The sequence below is a fragment of the Thermobia domestica genome, chromosome 8, assembly GCF_964235325.1.
Source record: "Thermobia domestica chromosome 8, izTheDome1.hap1.1, whole genome shotgun sequence".
NCBI classification, from domain to species: Eukaryota; Metazoa; Arthropoda; class Insecta; order Zygentoma; family Lepismatidae; genus Thermobia; species Thermobia domestica.
The window spans coordinates 197,840,086-197,860,100 of NC_137461.1; the positions used below are offsets into that span (position 1 = coordinate 197,840,086).

General features: G+C 35.7%; 1 protein-coding gene across 1 annotated transcript in view; it reads left to right on the forward strand.

Moving 5' to 3' along the window:
* Window positions 1–416: 416 nt before the first annotated feature.
* LOC145691915 (mite allergen Lep d 7-like) overlaps window positions 417–20,015 on the forward strand; it is a 61,132-nt gene continuing 41,533 nt past the window's right edge. The window contains exons 1-4 of the mRNA XM_081767222.1: window positions 417–529; window positions 3,293–3,335; window positions 9,360–9,501; window positions 17,971–18,106. Coding sequence (XP_081623348.1) covers window positions 440–529; window positions 3,293–3,335; window positions 9,360–9,501; window positions 17,971–18,106 — 411 coding nt within the window. The 5' untranslated portion in view covers window positions 417–439. The remainder of the gene's footprint in view (window positions 530–3,292; window positions 3,336–9,359; window positions 9,502–17,970; window positions 18,107–20,015) is intronic.

Below are 20,015 nucleotides of genomic sequence, written 5' to 3' on the forward strand. Positions count from 1 at the left end.
AATGTACAAACCAATTACCAGGATAACAAAATTTTATATTGATCTATTCTAGTTCTCTAAGAGAAACAGTGGTATTCGAATGTTTGTTTATTCCACTCATAAAGAATGAGAGAATCTGGAATTGCTTGACACTGTATGACGATGAGCAACCTGAACTTATAACTCAATTTTATTATCCTATATAGGTATAATTAAATATGAATGTCGGTAATGACCTATCAAACTTATTAATGAATCCATAAGTGTATCGTAATTTACTTAAAACGTATATATTTTCTAAGAGGAATTTCACCTGATTGAGTTTGAATGCCTAACACACTGATTATATTTTAATATTTCAATATTAACGTTTACTATCTTTACATTTGTTGTCACTTATAATTGTTAATTATATACTTTAATTTGTTTTCTTAGAATTGATATAGATGGTATCCGAGCAATGGGAATATGTGGATTGAAACCTGAAGGAGACACGCTAGTGGCGTACAATCCTGGATTTCAATATAAACCTGGACGAATGCGTATTTCTGTAAGACTTTTTCATAACATTTTCTCCATACTACTTTATATATAGATATAAATTAACTCTAGTGAAACGTGAAATAAGAAACTAAATATTTCAATAAAATTTCAATAGAAGACTAAAGATATTTAACCTGCCAAGACTCGCATAGCGGGGAAAAGACCGAAGGTGTGTTTAAGTTGGTACTACTAATCGGAAATGCACCACATGTTCATGGGCAGCAATGAGTTTGCTCTTTGCACCCTCCCCTGCTACTCCATTATCATGTAAACATTGTTCACTGCCTCTACGACAATTAGAGAGCTGTATTGTTTGTTTTCGGTAATTTCCACCCAGTGCGAGTTCTTCCATCACAACATTGTACAGTCTTTTCCTGCGTGTGTAAAACATTTTACCGGGACCCTTTCATCAAGCTCGAAATGTTGAGACTCCATTGGAATCCTGGAACTTACATTTTCCAGATGTTCTTGCGAAGATAGTACGCTATGCCAATATTTGGAATAACGGGCATAGAAAGAATTTTTCTAGAGAACGAAATGCTAAAGATCTAGGTTTGTCAGAGCTAACTGTTCTCATTGGTCCTCTTTATTTGGTTGGTCTTTTGAAATTTAACCATACCAATCTGAGGGACGTATGGGTTAATGATGGGTCAGGAGTAGAAAGGTTCAAACTGACCATGTTCCTGAGCAGGTTTCAATTTCTGTTGCGAGTCACTTTGATCGCAACGGGGTCACGAGTCATCGTCACGAGTTGTCATCGGTCAGTTGTCACGAGTCATCGTCACTTTGACGATGTCACAAACCGTGAAGGAACGAAGAGTTTGGACAACCTAGCTACCATCAGAGAGTTATTTGATTGATTTGTAGAAAGGTGCAAGGCAAATTACTCACCAAGTGAATGTCTAATATTGACGAAAACTTTTAAGCCTTTCGTGGGAAATGAAAGTTTAGGCAATATATTCCAAACAAGCCAGCCAATATGGCGTGAAATTATTATTGTGCTCACAGACTCCCGTACGTTTTACTCATACAACATGGAATCATACCTTAGTAAGCAGCCAAATGGCCCCTTTGAAGTTGATAATAGTGCCAAGAGTATAGTTGAAAGTCTGATCCAGCCCATTTCTAATAACGGACGTAATATAACAACCGACAACTGGTACATATCCATACCTCTCGCAGAAACACTTCTAACAGATCACAATTTAACTCTTGTGAGTATTCTCAGCAAGAAAAGAAAGTATTGAATACTACTATATCAATATCATAAATGAAAAAAAAACTTATGTGTACTCTTTTAACAAAATATAAGTATTTTCTACGTGTTACAATATTTTTTATTGGAATCGGTCTAAAAGACCTGTGCGAGTTCTCGCGTTATAAAAATAGTGTGAGTTTCCCCGGGTTAAGTCATTGTGCTATTAGCTGTCTATTAATATCTAATTTATCGTTATAATTGTGTATACCGGTAGTTTTTATTTTATGTTACTAACTAGTATAACCGTTTAATTGAAATATTTATGTTGATAGTTAAACAAAGCTAACTTATTACAGTAATTAGTTATTGTTATTTCAAGTTGGTTTATTGATGCTTTTCGTTTCAGTCCATTATTTTCAAATTTTTATTTTCTTTATTCTTTATTTAATAAAGAAGATGTAATAGAAGAAATGTATATCCTAGCAGCTTAAGAGCGAAAACTTAGAATTACTAAACACATAAATATCACTAAAGTGTAAAAACTGCATAAAATGTAACACTGTATATGGTGTTGTATCATAGTTTAACCCAGCGACGTTAAACTGTGGTCAGTAAGGATCCGCAAGTCAAACTAAATTTTATTGAGCTTCATTATGAAAAATGATAACATATTAACCATGTAGAAGCGTCTTTGTTTCTTTTTACTGTTATTGAAGCTGATTTTCGCAACCTTTGTAATAGAAAACTTGAGATAGTAATAGTTTGTATAGTAAAAAAATTATTAAGTAAATATACTTAAAATATAATATGCTGATTTGAAATATAAAACCCTGATTTTTAAATTAACATCTTATTTAACGAATTTTAAACTTAAGCGAATCCTCATTTCGTTCGCTTTTTTGAATAGAGTCGCTAATTTCAATATAATACGAGTAACTAGAAATTACATCAGTTTTACCTTCAAGGGCAATCTTCAAAAGAGCTGTGTTCAGTTACTTAAACGGAAATGATCTGCTGAGTTTGATTTCCGTAACTTCAGGAATTCGTGTGATTTTATTTTATTTGTAATACATTCTATTCTTGTTAAAATATTTGAATCCTTCGTTACTCCTCCTAGGATACATATTTCATAGAATACACTCTTGTATCTTCCTTCCCTACCAAAGAGTGTTTTCAGTCTAATTCCACGCTTTTGGCTGTAGTAATTCGACCTGATCATTTGCAAATGAGCCATTATTACTTCTTTTATAATAATGTATGCTATAGCAAGAGCGGATTTTATTTAATAGCGTTTTAAACTTTCCATTTTTAACCTACATGATTAAAACTCGGAAATATTCAAAATCGAGTTTTGTTAATTAAATAATTATAATCTTCAAACGTTGCAGAAAATAATAGTACATATTAATGACAATTTTTCTCTTGCATTCGTACTAAATGAATAGAAGTTGTTCCAGAACTTATATACTTATGTTTGATTTTCTCGAAAAACTCATTTTAACGCTTAGTTCTATTTTTTATTCTTTTGTTTGGATATTGCTGTAACTTTACTTTTTATGACTTTGTTTCTAGGTTGATTATCCAGAAGGAGACAAATCTATTAAAAAACGAATTGGTAAGTTTTTATATTATTCTATCTACAACTAAAATGCGTATTCACGTTTGGCACTGCTATATATTCAGGTGAAACCATTGTTATATCAAAGTGTTATCACCTGGTATGTGCCATAATGTCTTGTTGTTGCTTGTGAAAAGCCACGGTAAGTGAACTATTATTGTGAAGATATATTATGGCTCTTTCCACGCACATTTATTCTAAAACCAAGTAGTGAAATAGTGTTGAGAAAATAGTTAACACTCCAGTGCTGAACTACCTGCTTCGTAATTACCTTCTGTTCTTCTCACGCTTTCGACCTACCTACGTTGTAGTGACCTTCCATTTTCATACTCGCAAGTTTTCCACCTCCTTATGTGGTAGACACCCTTCCTTCTTCATATGGTTCCGACATTACTATATCGTAGTGAGGAGCTCCTTCGTAGCTAAGCGATTAGCATACGCGCCTTCGGCGTGGGGAGACCCGGGTTCGATTCCTGTCTGGAGCTCATGTGGTTTGGATTCCACGTTAATCAGTAGGTCCCGTCTCATATAGGCTCGCATTCTGAAATTAATGTTAAACTCAAAATTACCTCAGAAATCAACACAACTACATTATAGTGAGTTCCGCTATACAATGTTTGAAATGACGTAATTTGTAAATTATTTAACATGTTCGGAACGGAGTTCTATATCATAAACAGGATGCTTTGGAAATGTGAGCTGAAGGTTCAAAATGTAAGCACCCTTCTGTCCGTAAGGTCAAGCGTCGATTTAAGCCCCCAACTTAGCAAAGGGTTAACCATTGGAGTGAATATAGCTAAAGACAAACGCAAATTAAATCAAATGAGAAATATTCGACCAAAAAAGGGATCCATTTAAGATTACCACAACAAGTATAAGCTGAGGTGATTCCTAGACTTCGTCGACGACAGCCCAGGAAAATCACTACCCAATATGACATGCCCTAAAATTAAATGTTTACGCAGTTCACTGGTACCCACATTTCCAGCGGGTTCGCATCCTCCTCTGGTATCACATTACTAAACATTAAACAAGTGGTCAAAAACTTTAGGAGACACTTGGGCCAAAATGGAAGTCGGTTCACTTTGAACGAAGCTTGTATTTATCTCATGCATAATGGTAGCATTCGGGCACTTACGTACCGTGACACTTCTTGCAAAAAGTGTTGCGAAACTTAGTATAAGTGCATGGAAATATTTTTGTAAGAAATGGTTATTGTCAACAGATAAGATTATGAGGGTAGGTTGAAGGTTCGATAGGTAGATTAAAAAGTTGTTACCAGTAACCTTCAGCAAATCCATCACGACCAAATAAATCGAAACAACCAAAATAAACCTTTGTCGTATGAGCCAACTAACGAACCAGATGCGGATTCACGTGGACAAAGAGTCCACTTTTCCCCTCAAGTTTTAGCATGCATCGAACAGGAAATACGATTGTATGTTTTTCCCTTTCACGATATTAATGTCAAAAGCTCTGACGTCTACCCAATTGATGTCTGCACATTTCGACTGCGAAAACAATGTTTAGAACATTGTCCTTAACACCTATGCATTGGAGAATTTACATGGGGAAAGTAACGCATGCAGATTTTAAGTACGGTGCTAATTGAGGTGTCGGGAGATAGTCCATATTACTATTGGTCCAATAAAATATCGTCAGAAGTTGTCGAACGACTTCTCGTAATGTGGTTATGCTTCAAAATCGGTCTGATATAAACAGAACAACCCTTCGTAGCATGTGAAAACAATATTAGTAAATTTTCAAAAATACAATCCAGATTTCTAGATGTAGCCCAATAGACATAATCCAGAATCTGCGTTGGTTTTCTAATCTCCTTATCCTGTAGTTAGCAACTATTCAGTAGAAGAAAGAAGCAGTCTAATTCCTCATCAGTATTATCAAAATTAACACTATCTGTTTGCAATGATAAGTAATTGTTCTTAGCAAATTATAATCTAACATTGTCTATACCATCATCAAACCGAACTGTGATATCATGAGATACGTGCACGCAAGTATCCACACATAGGTAGCGTATCTAAATTTAACAACAAATGGTTAAAGCATAGAAATATTTCCCTATCTACCTACCCCTATCGCCCTCTGCATCCTTATCTTTCTACTTCTTTATTAAACATGCTTATGATTTGACTGTGGAGAAAAACGGAATTTCATTATTCATTTTTTTTCATTTAGTTTACCTCAATCTTGTTACAAAATCCAAGTATTTTAATGATTTAAGACCATCCCATTTTTGAGGATGATTATTACATTTTTTGGAGGTACACAAATTGTAATGTTATTTTTCTTTGCTTGACTGCTCCAGATTGCTTGATTGCTTCATTTTATCAATTTCGTCCATCTCAACACATAGCAGAGCAAGATTGCAAAGTCCGTCCTGACTCATATATGGCTTTAAATTTAAATCAGTTGAGAGCGTTCGAAAAGCATCGCCAGAACGAACTTGAAAAGAATGGAAATATGGAGCGGAAGGATAACTGTGATTGTTTCTACATGTAAATCTTTTTATCTGCACCTTCTTCTGTTTCTCGCAAAACTCCGGAAAATATCATCTCTCTATGACTTACGAGTCCCGAGATGTGACTCCTTAAATCTCCAGAAATTCGAACTTTTTGGGCCAATATTTGAAAATCGGTGGCCAGTTAGCCAGTAACCACCGGTTACTATTTTGTACCGAAATGTTCACCTTCTCTTAGGTATTGATCAAAATCAATGCGATCTCTCTATTACTTACGGATCCCGAGATATGGCTCCTTAAATCTCTCGAAATCGGAACATTTTTTGAGCAATATCTCGGGAACGGTAAGACATACGTGATATTGGTGTTAATCAATACCTAATAGGATGGTAAACATTTCCGTGGAAATATTAGTTGGTGGTCACTGGCCAATCCAAGAGCCAGTTGGACAGTATCCACTGGTTACTATTTGTACCAAAATGTTCATCAACACTCCTTTTTAATTGTTTCGATCCTTTATAACACTATTCATCAATTTACTATGGAACGCTGCACATGAAATGTCGACAGTTTATCGAATGTTAATCTGCAGTCGCTCCAAAGTATGTGAATGAATTGTGTATAACACTGATTTCTGATATACCCGAAGAAAGAATCTGGTGTAGTGAAGTTGATAGACCGGCATGGCAACCGCATGGAATCCATGCAGCCTGGTAATACCGATTCCAAATACTCACATAAGATTTCATTGCCCACTTAAAAACATATCATCTACTTTTCTTTGTCAATCAGAGTAGCAAAAGATTTCTTGACTAGATGAAAGTAACGTTCACTGTTGATGGCCGTGTGAAAAACATAATGAACATTCTCTTTCAAAGAATTTCTCACATGTACAGTGTAAGTTGACTTCAAATGCAAATTTTGTGGATTCGAGGTGAAACGAACCTCAGTTGACTAATACTAGATATTAAACTCATAATCATCGTGGTTTACAAGCTCCGTGAACTACACACAGTACTCTAGCTGCTTGAGGGAACTACTGTATACCATAAACGAGCCGTAAGTTCAAGTTACTAAAATTCAAATAGCGTTGCCGTACTGAAACATATAACGTTTAAACGCTTACGCCATCTAGTAGAGAAAGGTATAACTACAAGGTTGCAATTTTTTCTTTTATTTTTAGAAATTAGAGATCTAGAACCGTAGGTTAGTTTGAGCTTGTCACTCGGCAACAAGGGAGCTCAAGAGACATGATCTTTTGCAATTATCTTCTACGATTTTATGTATGTTTTAAAGCAGGAGCAGGACCATGCTCATTTAGAAAGTTGTTCTGGGAACTCTGTACCTTCACGCACAACTGTTTGTAATTCCTCATGTGAAATTTAAACGCGGCCGATAAATCCTAACAGATGAGTTTACCTCTGGGATCTCTAGCACCGCTGTTACTGATGAAAATGTCACAGCAATAAGAAATCTTATGAAATAAGATCCTACATCACATACAAAGAAGTTCAGTCAACCTTGAAGATTAGATCAGCTGCAGCCCGATCCATCATGAAAGATGTCTCGGACTTTCCAAGCATTGCCATCGATGGTCCCTCAGTGCGCACGCCAAAGAGAAAAGATGACCACGTGGAATAGTGCCGCTATATGTTTAAATGATTTTGGCAAGGGATAATTAAAGACATTTATAATATCATAACGAAGCATGGATTTAGAACTATTACCCCAAAAGGGGGCGCGGTGGCTCAGTGGTTGAGCGTTCACCTCCGGTGCTTGGGGTCCCTGGTTCGATCCCAGCTCGCTCCGTGTGGAGTTTGTGGTGGACAAGCTCCGTGCTCGTGGGTTTTTCGTGGTTCTGCCGTTTCCTCCATTTCACTCATCTGTCATCATCACCGTCTCCTTTAGCCTAACCGACATAACCATGGGACGTAAAACTTAAAGATTTCATTTTTTTATGACCCCGAAACAAAACAACAGTCCAGTCGACAATATAGTGTCTTAAAATGAAAGTTAAATGAGACACAGAAAGTGGGTAAAGTTATAGTTGCTTGTTTTACTCCCTAATACCGGCCATGTACACACTATAAGGTTAGGTGATTCATGTACATACAGTATAGTGTCAGCAGAGTGATGCGTTACTTCTTGCCTTCCGAGTGTCCTTGAAGCTTGGAGATCTGACCATCGAAAGTCTCCACTGTCTCACTTTATTCATCTGTACAATGAGAGGCCGCATACATCAGCGAAAACTGACATTTTTACACAAAAGTAGAGTCCGTATTCTACTGTACTCAACTTTTCTCCAGATTTAGCTCCATATTGCTTTGTCTTCTTCCAACATTCAAGGAAAGTTTAGAGGATACAGCTTTCAAACAAATGAAGTGACTATCGCAGCTTTAAGTATGAAATTGCTGATCTTCCAAACATATATTTGACTTGTGCGTTTCAAAAGTTAAAAAAAAAAAAATGTGTTGGTGCTTTTTGAGACGATTTTGAGAAATCGTAAGATGTTTTATGTAAATAAATTGATATTTGAAAGAATATTTTAAAACTTACGGTATGACACTCGTACTAAAGCTGGCACAATTTTAATGTTGCACAGAAAGATTTGTAAGGATTTCCTCATGGCAATATGTGCTGTACTGTACCGTAAGACACAATGCTCTGACTAGAGAACCTGCGCAATGACAATTGCATATTATTGTTCCTTGTAGCAGATACGTAAAATTTTCCTCTGTGAGCATGATCAGTATGCAACTTTTAAGAACACCTGACAAGCTTTCAATTTTCTGAATTTATCGTACAAAAGTTTTGGAAGTGTCTTCACGCGATGTGTATCTGCATTGCGTGCCACGATGGTTTCGTAACTTAAGCTTTATATATACTTTCTCAGAATAAAAATTCTTCATTCAGTGCATACAAGGAATTGCTGTGGTACTTTACTATAACTTTATTGCCTCAGTTATCACAACCTTTCAATCTTTTGTTGCAACAAAAGAAGAAAATCATCAAATATTTGCGCAGTTCTTTGTGTGACTATTTGAGTAATTACTATAAGGCACACTGTATTCAAACACTGTATATTCTTCTTATATTTTGATATGAACGATCTTAAGAAAAATAGGTACTTGTATTTGAGCACTGCAATTTGTCCCAAACTTAAAAAATGTTTTCAACTGGAGCAAAATGTTAAAGCAAGTTGAATTTCACTGAAACCATGTCTAAAATTACATGATTCGATACAACATAACAGTTGAAAAGATAATTGTTAAGTTGGAGTATGATTTCCAAAGAAACAAAGTTTTATTTCTTTAGTTTTGTCATACGTTCGTGACGAAATACACGTGTGTTGTTCAATATGCTGAATCCTTCACCAGTAACTGTGAACGAGAAGAATAGTTACTAAGCTTTAAAATATAAAACATTTTCTATTCTATTCTTACGAAATACAAATATTACTTTCACATTGATATTAATATTCCAAATTAATCAAACATTTTAATGCTTATTATATGCTCTTATATACGTATTATTTTCAGAGAAGAAGATGAGGGAGAAAATATGGCGTTATCTGACATTTCATCTTGATCGGCAAATAATTAATCGAGTGAATCGAGTTCTTAAGCAGAAGGATTTGGATGGAATGTTTGGTCGTTCTGAGGACGCAGAGAAACGTTTCAGGTAACTTGAAGTCTGTGTTTAAGGAAACTTTGACTAGTTATGCTGAATAAATTTTAAGTTTATGTGCTACAAATATTTTGATATTATACGGATTAACGTAATAAGGATTAACACGATATTCAAAGTATATTTGTTTTCCTTAAACGTCTTCTTCGCCTATGCTCATTACATTTTATTATTCTAAATTTTAGGCTTTTGGTCTTTCCAAAACTTTTGGTCATCATCTGAGCTCCCTTGTTGCTAACCGGTTAGCATACGCGCCTCTGTCGTGGAAGACCCGGGTTCGATTCCCAGAAGCAATCCATTTGATTCGGATCCCACGTTAAGATGTAGGTCCGAATCTCATATGACCTCGCTGCTGGAAGGGACACTAAATTACTTGCAGTCCGCTTACCTCAAAGTAAGATAATTCCAAGTGTCATGTTCGTCGAAAACCTCTTTGCCTTAACGAAACTATCCATTTTAACCATCTTATAGCCTTTAACCGTCTTGTAACTCAATTTTAACCTTCTTCGAAACTTTTTTACTCTTTTCCAAAGCACCTTCTATTTTTCATGTCTTTCAAGATGGAGTTCCACTTAGATTAGTTTCCTGTTTGAATTACATCCGATACGAGGATCACTATGAAAGTTTTGAGATGTGAAATAACTTACATACTTAAAATGAATTTAACACTTACGTTTTCTCAAAGTATTCACCATTACACTGTACACACTTTTGCATTCTCAGAAACCACTTTTGGAAGCAGTGTTGCCAGTCTTTTTCTTCAAGTGTTGAAAGTTCATTCTCGTAAACCACTACAGCTTCTTCAGGGCTGCAAAATCTCCTCCCACGCATGCGATCTTTGATCCTGGGGAACAGAAAAAAATCGTACGTGGCCAGGTCAGGGCTGCACGGCGGGTGAGTCATAAGTTTGACCTCCGTAGATTCTAAAATCTGAATGGTGATGTTGGCCGTGTGTGCGGACGCGTTGTCATGATGAAGCAGGATCCCACGCAATCCAGTTCTTGGACGCCGTTCCCGAAGCTTCTGGCACACTTTTGTTAGGCAAACAGTAGTGTACCACTGAGCAGTAATAGTCGTTTGTTCTTCAAGTGGAACAGTTGCAACATGGCCGGATTTGGAGAAGAAAGTTGCGACCATCTTCTTCCAAACACTTCGCGGTCACTTCACTTTCGTGGGTGCATTTTCGTCTGGAAAGATCCAAACTGTAGACTGGCGTTTATTTTCAGGGTCAAATTGATAGATCCAAGTAGTATCACCATGCCTTCATCAAATCTTGCAACCATTTCTTCACACCATTCCACACGCATGCGCTTTTGCTGTTCAGTCAAAGTGTGAGGCACCCAACGAGATGAAACCTTTCTGAGCCGAAGATAATCATGACGAATTTTTGTTACTGCTGGCGATCCAATATTCACTGTAGATTCAATGTCCTTGAAAGTTGTTCGAGGATTTTCTCAAATCATTTGTTCCACAGCGGCAATGTTTTCATTTGACACAGCTGTTGCCGAACGTCCAGCTCTCTCTTCATCTTTAAGCGATGTCCGGTCTCTTCTGAATTCACAAAACCACCGAAAAATTGTAGCACGGGAAGGAGCAAGGTCCCCAAACGCCCCCTGCAAACGGTCAAGGCTTTGTGTCTCGTTCAAACCACTTTTGAAATCGTAAAGGATCATTGCCCGAAAATGTTCTCTTTTGAGCAGTATTCTAGACAGCCGAATACTGCTCACATCAACAAACAAGTGAAGGCGATACGGCCACGCCGATAAGCGAGGCGAGTTGAAACATGCTTCACTTCTTCGTTCTGGATACCACTACCGAACGCAATTGTTGGAATTCAAATACTGTGCATAACAATGCGTATCTCAAAACTTTCGTAGTGACTCTCGTATTGTTCTTTCTGTCCTATGTTTCAAGTAGTTAATGGTTTTGCATTCGGAGACACACATTTTTTGATTATTCCCCACACCCACATCTTGAAAGTCTAATCGTTTTCTGTATATTCTGCATAGTGTTCAAATCCTAACTTCGAGACTATAATATGCCACACGCAATCTTTTATGAATTTTTTCTTTCATTTATTTAAAATCTCATGACATATTATTTTCTTTTTCTTAGATGATTCTTACACTTTTGCTTTTACTTCTCATTCGCATTAATGATAATAATTTCTATTTCTTTTCTCGGCTCATCAATCTGTGAATTGGCCTCATTCAACTTTCCATTACCCTTATCCTGAGCTTCAATCTTCTTTCCTTTCAGTTAACTTCGCTGTGTATTGAATTATTTGGAACGTATATTTCAACCTCAGTCTTCCTGTGGATCTTCTATTATTCTCTGAATAACCAATACCATGATTCATCCGTATCTTTTAATGTGTCTAATCATTCTACCTACTCTTTTCTAAATACTCTGCAGTATACCCCTTTTTTCCTACTGCAATTTCCTATTTGACCACTAATTCACACTTCTAATTTTCAACATTCGTTCATAGCACAGAATATCGAAGGATGAAAGTTTTCTTAATCCAGAGTCCAAACCTCACATCCGTATAATGCCACATTCAACGTACAGTGATTTGTTTCCTTCTTCGTCTGAGCTGTAACAGATTTTACATCTTCTTTGTACTAATGCAACTTAGTTCTTTTTTTCTTTTACAGAATGATTAAAACAATTAGTAAGCTTTTGTCACCAGATGATCTATTTTCACTTTATTTATTCTTTTTATTTCTAACTCGGCAATCTAATAACATTTGTTTTGCTCTCATTTGTTTTTTTTTATTATTATTATTTTGCTTTGGTTTTAAAGATACCTACTCTATTCCATATAAAACTGTTTCTAAACTTTTCTCACTTCTACAAAAGCACGATATCATTTGCAGTTCTTAGTGAGTGCATTTTCTCCACAGATAGAACTCGTTGATGCCCATGATTTCACTTATTAATTCTTCAATGGGGAGATTAAACAAAATATGTTTGAATGATTACTCTTGCCTGACTCGTTTCTAAATTGTTGTTTCTCCTTTTTTCCTTGCTATTTGTTACTGTTACTAATTATATATTATATATTATATATTAATTATAATTTTATATTATTCTTCAGCTTTTTCATTATAGTTTCTAATAGTCCCTACAGTTCTTTACTACTTTCCTCAAAGTATTAAGCATTTTGGTACCTTCTTCATTATTGAACTATTTCACAAAACCCACAAATGCTAACTTGAGGTCAACCTATGCTTTTCTACAAAACATCCTTTTAGTACAAGAACTGCTTCCCATGTCACGTCATTCTTTCTTACACTAAACTGATCCTCTACTACTGTTAGTTCTGTTTTAACTTTCCAGATATCTATAAAGTACTTTTCTCAAGATTTTTGAAACATGTAATCGCAAGCTTATTTTCCATGATTCTCGCGTTTCACAACACCTATATGTTTTTTCTGTATTACCATTACTTACTCTTCTCAAAGTCCATTCCTCGTTGCTTGTATCTCCATTAAACCCAGTATTCAATCAACCTAGAATTCCTTTCTTCTTACTTGCTGTTAATTAGTTTATACATCCTATGCTTACCCTCGTTTTGTATGACTTCTATTGGTATTATTCCTGAGAATTTTAAATGATTCTGGTCCTTAAGTATTTGCCAATCTCGAATTTACGTATTGTTCTCACCTATTCTTCTACTTCAACCAGATCTGAGTGTTGTCCACACATATTATTCTACTTCAATTATGTTTTGTAGTTCCTTTTATTTCTTGTCGCTTCTAGAATCTTTCTATCTAGATATTCGTTCTATGTTTTCATTATATCTTTACCTTTGTTTACGAACGTTCCTTTCTTTATTTTGTAGTATCTTATTCTTTGGTCTTCGTGATATGAAGGTCCTTTTAATCTTCTTATAAACCACATGTGGTTTCCGGACGAAATGTCATATTCTACTTCCAAAAATTTTTCCAATAAATATAATTGGGTACAATTAGGTTAGTATTCTATCACCTCTACTATAGTATTAAGAGTTTTGGAATCCACTGAAATTTTCCGACATTATGTTGAACCAAGTTTTTTGCATTTACATTCGCATTGTCCGCTACCAAAATTATAAAGCTATATGGCTATATTGTATTACATGATACTCTGTAAGTAGACGTGGAGAAGTAGATATCACCGTCCGTAATTAGTAATTGTCACATTGTCTACGATATGCTGGTCTCAAGTAACTCGTGTTATTCCGAATGCATATTTTACAAGAGTGAAACCTTAGGGAAATTATAGCACTATAGTTACCATTTTATCCATAGATCCCTAGTCTATCTGACTTTATCTTGCACTAGCTGAAATACCACTTCTTCACACAAGCAAAATAGGTTTACGGAAAGTATTTGAATCTTCCTCTCTTATAATATGCATTCCAATGAAACTGTAATGACAATAGTCCACATGTTAACCATTCCCGCCTCAGCCCTCGGCTCTTCGCTGCTCTCAAGGCAATGAGGCCTGCATTGGCTCTTAATGGGCACCTGTTGTAAAATAATTTATTTGAGACACTTCGAGAACTATGGATTGGACACTAATATATGCTTTTTTTTAACTTCTCATTTCATTCCTGCACATTCTCACGCCTAAACTTATAATGTAATATCAAGATCCTCGGTACTTCTGAGATTGATAATCTTGCCAAATAATATTTTAATTGGTTCAGTAGTTATTTGGTGATGATATCGCTCATGAACTCACATTCGCGTTTTGTATTTCATTTGATTTTTTCTTTTACAAAGTCAATATTAAAAGGACATAATATATCGTACATGATCTATGGAACTCATCCAATTTTGACCAAATTATAAAACGTTACGACCTTAGTGCACACATGCAAAATTTTTGTGTGCAAACCATTGATTATTGAGTTAATGGATTACAAATTTGGGGCACGATTTAGTGAAAATTTATTATATAGTACACTATTAACAATACTAATCGATCTCGTTGAAATTTGGTATGATGATAGACAACCTATAGCTAAGTAACTACATGAAATATTATGGAATACAAATAATTAGTTCTTGAGTTATTGAACTTCAAATCGGTGCTTGGAAGTGAAATTTTGATCGATAAATAACGATCTTGACCAAGTTTGATATGGTGGTAAGCGTCTACGTGATTTCTACAAATTCGAACATAGTATGAAATATTTTGGTGTGCAAGTTATTGGCCATCGAAGTTGGGTTTGAACTCATTGAAATCAAGAGATTTCAGTAAAAGTGATTGAGAAACTTATCTCATCGTGACCAAATTTGGCACGATGCTAAAGCTTCATTGGCTTACTATGCATATGTAATATTATGTTGTGGAGATTGCTGTTCCTCAAGTTATTTACCATCGAATGTGGAGTTTGGATTTACTTGAACCTAAATCCGAACTTTGATAGTTAGTAACTCAAGAACCAAATGTCTACAAAACACATATTTCACACGAATTAAATTCCTTAACGTCAATTCTTCAAATTTGGTCAAGCGGAGACATTTAACTCCCGAGTTATTAGCCATCAAATTTCAGGATTGGAATTAACAAGCCTTTTACTTGAAGTAAGCTCAGTGTGTAATTAATAGCTACTAAAAATCAAGGAAAGACGATATTTCCTCAATATAGAAACTTGATAGTACAATAGAGTCCGCAAACTCGACCTATTGTAGAATAAGAGAGTAACGAGCTACCGAATAGGTAGAGTTTCTTCATATGTCTAATGAAAGTTCTAGCACAATAGAGGACTGTGCGTACAAAAGGGTACATGTTACGAAAGGCGAATTCCAATTGAATATTACTTTTGTTTGGTCACTATCAAATACAATATACAGTTCTAACCAGTAAAATGCTTGGTCATATATTTTACCATGCCTGCAAAAAATTGTAGCTTGCATGTACTCATAGATTAGCTGTTCTGGTCTTTCTTGGTATTGCTTACCAAAAGAAAAAAAAAACTGTTTCGGGTGGGCACATGCCTTTCTGAAACACAGCCTCTCAATATAGGACACAGCAAAATACAATATAATCTGAAATAATTGTTAAAAGTAAATCAAACACTTACATACAGAACTGAAAGAAATTAGTGGCTCTTGTAGAAAAAAAATCTCGCCATGCTAAACTTAGACTATCTCTCACATTCATTTTGTTTACGTACATCTTCACCACGTAGGCGATACAGAGCCAGTTCTTCAGTAAAATGAGGAATGAGTAGACTATAATTTTCATGAAAAAAACAAAGTATGTCATCAAATTGGTTAGACAGGTCGAAGGATTAGTATCACGAAGGAAACGGGATAAAAAACGCAAAATTAATACTGCAACAAATCTTTAAGCAGAAAAACATGCGGACATTACTACTCATAAACATGTAACATAACTGTACCAATACAGTACAGTAGATTCCTTGTGAACTGTACCAATACAGTACACACATATTGTCTGTCCTATTTTCAATCTTGTCCTTTGCACATTGGGCACATCTTTTCCTTCTTGGCGCTTTTACCATCCTATGATCTGGACTTGGAGATGGTAACATATTCCTACTGCTTCGTATTGGACCTGTTGGAAGACTTCGGTTCCTGTTTGTGTAATTCTCAATGACAAATTTTGCTATGATCTGTCTGTGATTTAGCAGAGAAATTTCCTTGTACGCGGGATCCATGTCCGTTTTAGTAGCGTGTAAATACAGTGAGCATTGATATCAAGCAAATAAAAAAAAATCTCAAGTAGTAATTTACCTTGGATTTTCTGTCGACTTCGTAGGTAACCTTTTTTCTGATCCATCAGATCAACACCACCCATATACTCAGAGACTATTTCAGGGCAAGAGACGCATTTTCCTGCACTTGTTCTTTGTTTTCTGAATGCTGTTGTTACCTCATTGGAATGTAAAATGTTTGAAAGCAGAACCACAGATTTGTTGTATATCCATGTAACACATGTTATTCCATTTGATGACAAGATTTGATTTTCCCGTCGTTCCGTGTCTTTGTCTTTATAGATTTTGGCATATACTTTCTATGAGTTCATACCGTTCGGCACAGATATATGTTTCATTTTTGCGTTCACTTGAAGCAAAGGATAATTGAAAAAAATCTATGTAGATCCCACAGCATAAGCTCTCAATAGGTTTCGATACCACCATGACTACACACTCTCCTAGTTCACGGTCCCGGTCAGTTCTCTTCCCCGTGAACAAGTCACATTGGTATAAGTAACCAGTCTTTCAGTCACATCTGCACCACATCTTGAAACTCATTTTATGAGTTTGCCCTTTATGTACTGCTTCATTATATTGTGCCCTTTGAACTTGATGATGTGTTCATCTATGGATTGTTGCTTGCTTGGGTTTCTTGCATTCTGAAAGCAGCGGTTGAAATAATTGATCACAGGTAGTATCTTAAAACTTTGTCATAATCTGGGTCAGCTCTAAAAAAATCTTCTCATTATTTGCAAAATGAATGCACTTCTAATTAATCCGAAACGTCTTCGAGCATCACATATGCTATGTATGGCACTTGAAGGTCAGGATCAGTAGACCAATAATCTCTCAACGACGGTACAACATGATAGCTCATTACCAAATTAATTCCCAAGAACGCATGCATTTCTTCCAATTAATTTGGTAAGGAATGCCCTTTTGCTTCATATATAAGTCACTCTGTTCTACAGCCAATAAGTACAACCAAACCATTAAAATCACAAGTCTTTTCAAACACATCTACAGGATCCGGCTCCATATTACAGTCAACATTTATATTTACTTTTCCATAATCATAACCAAACCATTAAAATCACAAGTCTTTTCAAACACATCTACAGGATCCGGTTCCATATTACAGTCAACATTTATATTTACTTTTCCATAATCATAATGAATAGAATTCTTCTGATACACTGCTCCGCTAAGTTTCCAGTTAAATACGATGTTTTCCTTCTGGGTTCTCACACTGGTACGTTTTGTTTTAGAATTTCCTGATAAATTCTTGATTTCTAGCGATGTTGATGAGAAAAAAACTGGTGACAAGACTGAGTTCTCTGTAGCTATTGACGTTGATGGTACAGAACTATCGCACGTGGGGGCCTGTGAAATGAGTTTTTCAATTACAACTTCCTCGCTTATACGGTCGACATTAACCTTAAGAAATCCCAAAGTCTCATCATCAAATCGTAGTTTGTCTTCCTCACCACTCTTTCACAGATTTTGTATTCAAGTGGAAAAGCGTTGATGGAGAAATAGACCCGTAACAATTAACGTGCAGTATGAACTAGTCTTCTCTTATAAACCAATGTAAAACGTAGTTTTCAATGTTATTATTATTTGTAGCTTAGTTCTTAATAATTGAATCTATTGCTGAATTCGTTCACACTAGTCTTGTAAACAAAGTAACAATGAAAAGTAGCTGAATTAATGTTTTTTATTGTTGAACATTTTTATGATTTTAGGAGTTATTCTGATGGTGTCCGTGGTAACGCCAACAATTACACGGATGGTCTACTTTCTATAGTGCGAAACGTAGTGAAGCAAAATGGCTTGGATCCAATTCCCATTCCTGATGTTCAACAAACATTCTCAAAACAAGTGAGTAATAGTTTTTAGTACTAGATACAACAACAATTAGCTGCTGATACGTATAGCACACATATATGTATGTGCAAAAGTACATATCGTCGCTGCGCCTTGAAGAACCGCTATGAGTTAAAACCACAACTTTACAGGAGAAGCAAAAAACATTCCACTCTTAAAATTTTGCCAAATATACAAAAGAACACTGAAAATATAATAAAATTGGTTCGGTGTATATTATGCACTGGACATTGTTGTAGCTTGCTTCAACAATATTATATTACTATTTTTGTGTTTACGAAGTACATTCGGTTTATCTTTTGTGCCTTTATAAGGCATATATAGAACCGATACATACGTGATTGGAGCTTGAAGCCTATCTATTATTTTTTCATTGTTGTGGCGAAAAGATTGAATATTCACTTATGACTTTACAAGGGACGCTGCATGGCAGCTTTGAGGTTTATTTGCACGGCATAACTCATTTTCAACAAAAATGTCACATAGCGGTTCTCCGAGGCGCAGCGACGATATGAGAACCAGAATGGACAATCTACAATGTTTTTAAAAAAAGAATTAAAAGAGAGGGAAATTAAGGATTTAAAATCACTTATTTACAACAAAATATATATTATATACTCATGGGCGCAACGACGCGGGTTCCACTGTGTCCCGATATTCCCCAAAAATTTCTTCACATACTAACACTTGTAAATTTTCTTAACAGAACTATACGGTACTTGTTTAACAAAGACATGATTGGTGTAGCATTGCTCATCAATTTTCTTTCTTTTCTTACGCAAATAGTCTAGATCTACATTTTTTTTATCTAAAATGAACAATTACTTATGGTATTCGGGTGCAGAACAAAACAGGCTCAATATTACATAGACGTATACTTTGGACCTATTCCAGCAAAAATTTCTTGGTGCGCCCCTATATACACATTTAGCGCTGAAATTTTCGAATAAAATTCCAGAAATATGATACTTTTACATGTAATTGATACATCGGCATTCAGAACTGAAGGAATGCAGTGTTACTTCCTTTCCTGTCTCACGTGTTCAATGTAGGGTTACCAACACTGAGAAAGTAATTTCGACATCTGCTCATAATCCTCATATTAGATGAAGAATAATTGTATTTTAAACGTTAAAATATATAATTGTGCCTGGCAACAATACCTGCCAGCCAGTAAATAATCGGTAAGTGGGCTACCCGAATGCCATGAGTCCCTCTCACATTCAGCTTTCAGCACGCTGAGGTAAACGCAATCTACAAGGCATACCAGTGTTTGAACTCACAATATATGTTTATTTAAAGTTTATACTTTTAGTACTTAAACTAGTGTCTATCGGAAAAGTGCTTTTCTGCGTCACACCATTTGTTCGCAACTCTGAATTAGCTTGTATAAGCCTCCCATATGTCCCTAAAAAACGGGACAGTCCCGATTTTGGATCCGAGTGTCCCGCGTTCCTATGAATTTAGTCGGGACAGGCACGTGTCCCGTATTTTAATCCCGTCCCATTTCTGCTATCGATATCAGCTTATTCGGAAAGTAAAAATTAAAAAAATTCTGTCATTCGCTGATAATCCTGTATTAGTGAATGAACAATAAGCTGTAACATGCAACAGCTTCCAGTAAGTTATCACACAGCCTTCTCCGGTTTGATAGTAACCAAGCCAATAGACTCACAGATATCACACAGCCAATAGACAAGTTAGCACCGAAATCTTTATTCAGCCAGAACTATTGGTCTAACCTAGCAGGAACTCTAGAACTCTTTGAGTGCTACTCAGGAATCTAAAAATATATCGATTTTTTAATCTTTTAGTCGCTAACTTCACGGGGTCTTGAAGTGGGTACTGTTTCTGTTCCTCTTCCTTTGTAATAATATCATTGTACTATTGTGTGAGGGAAACT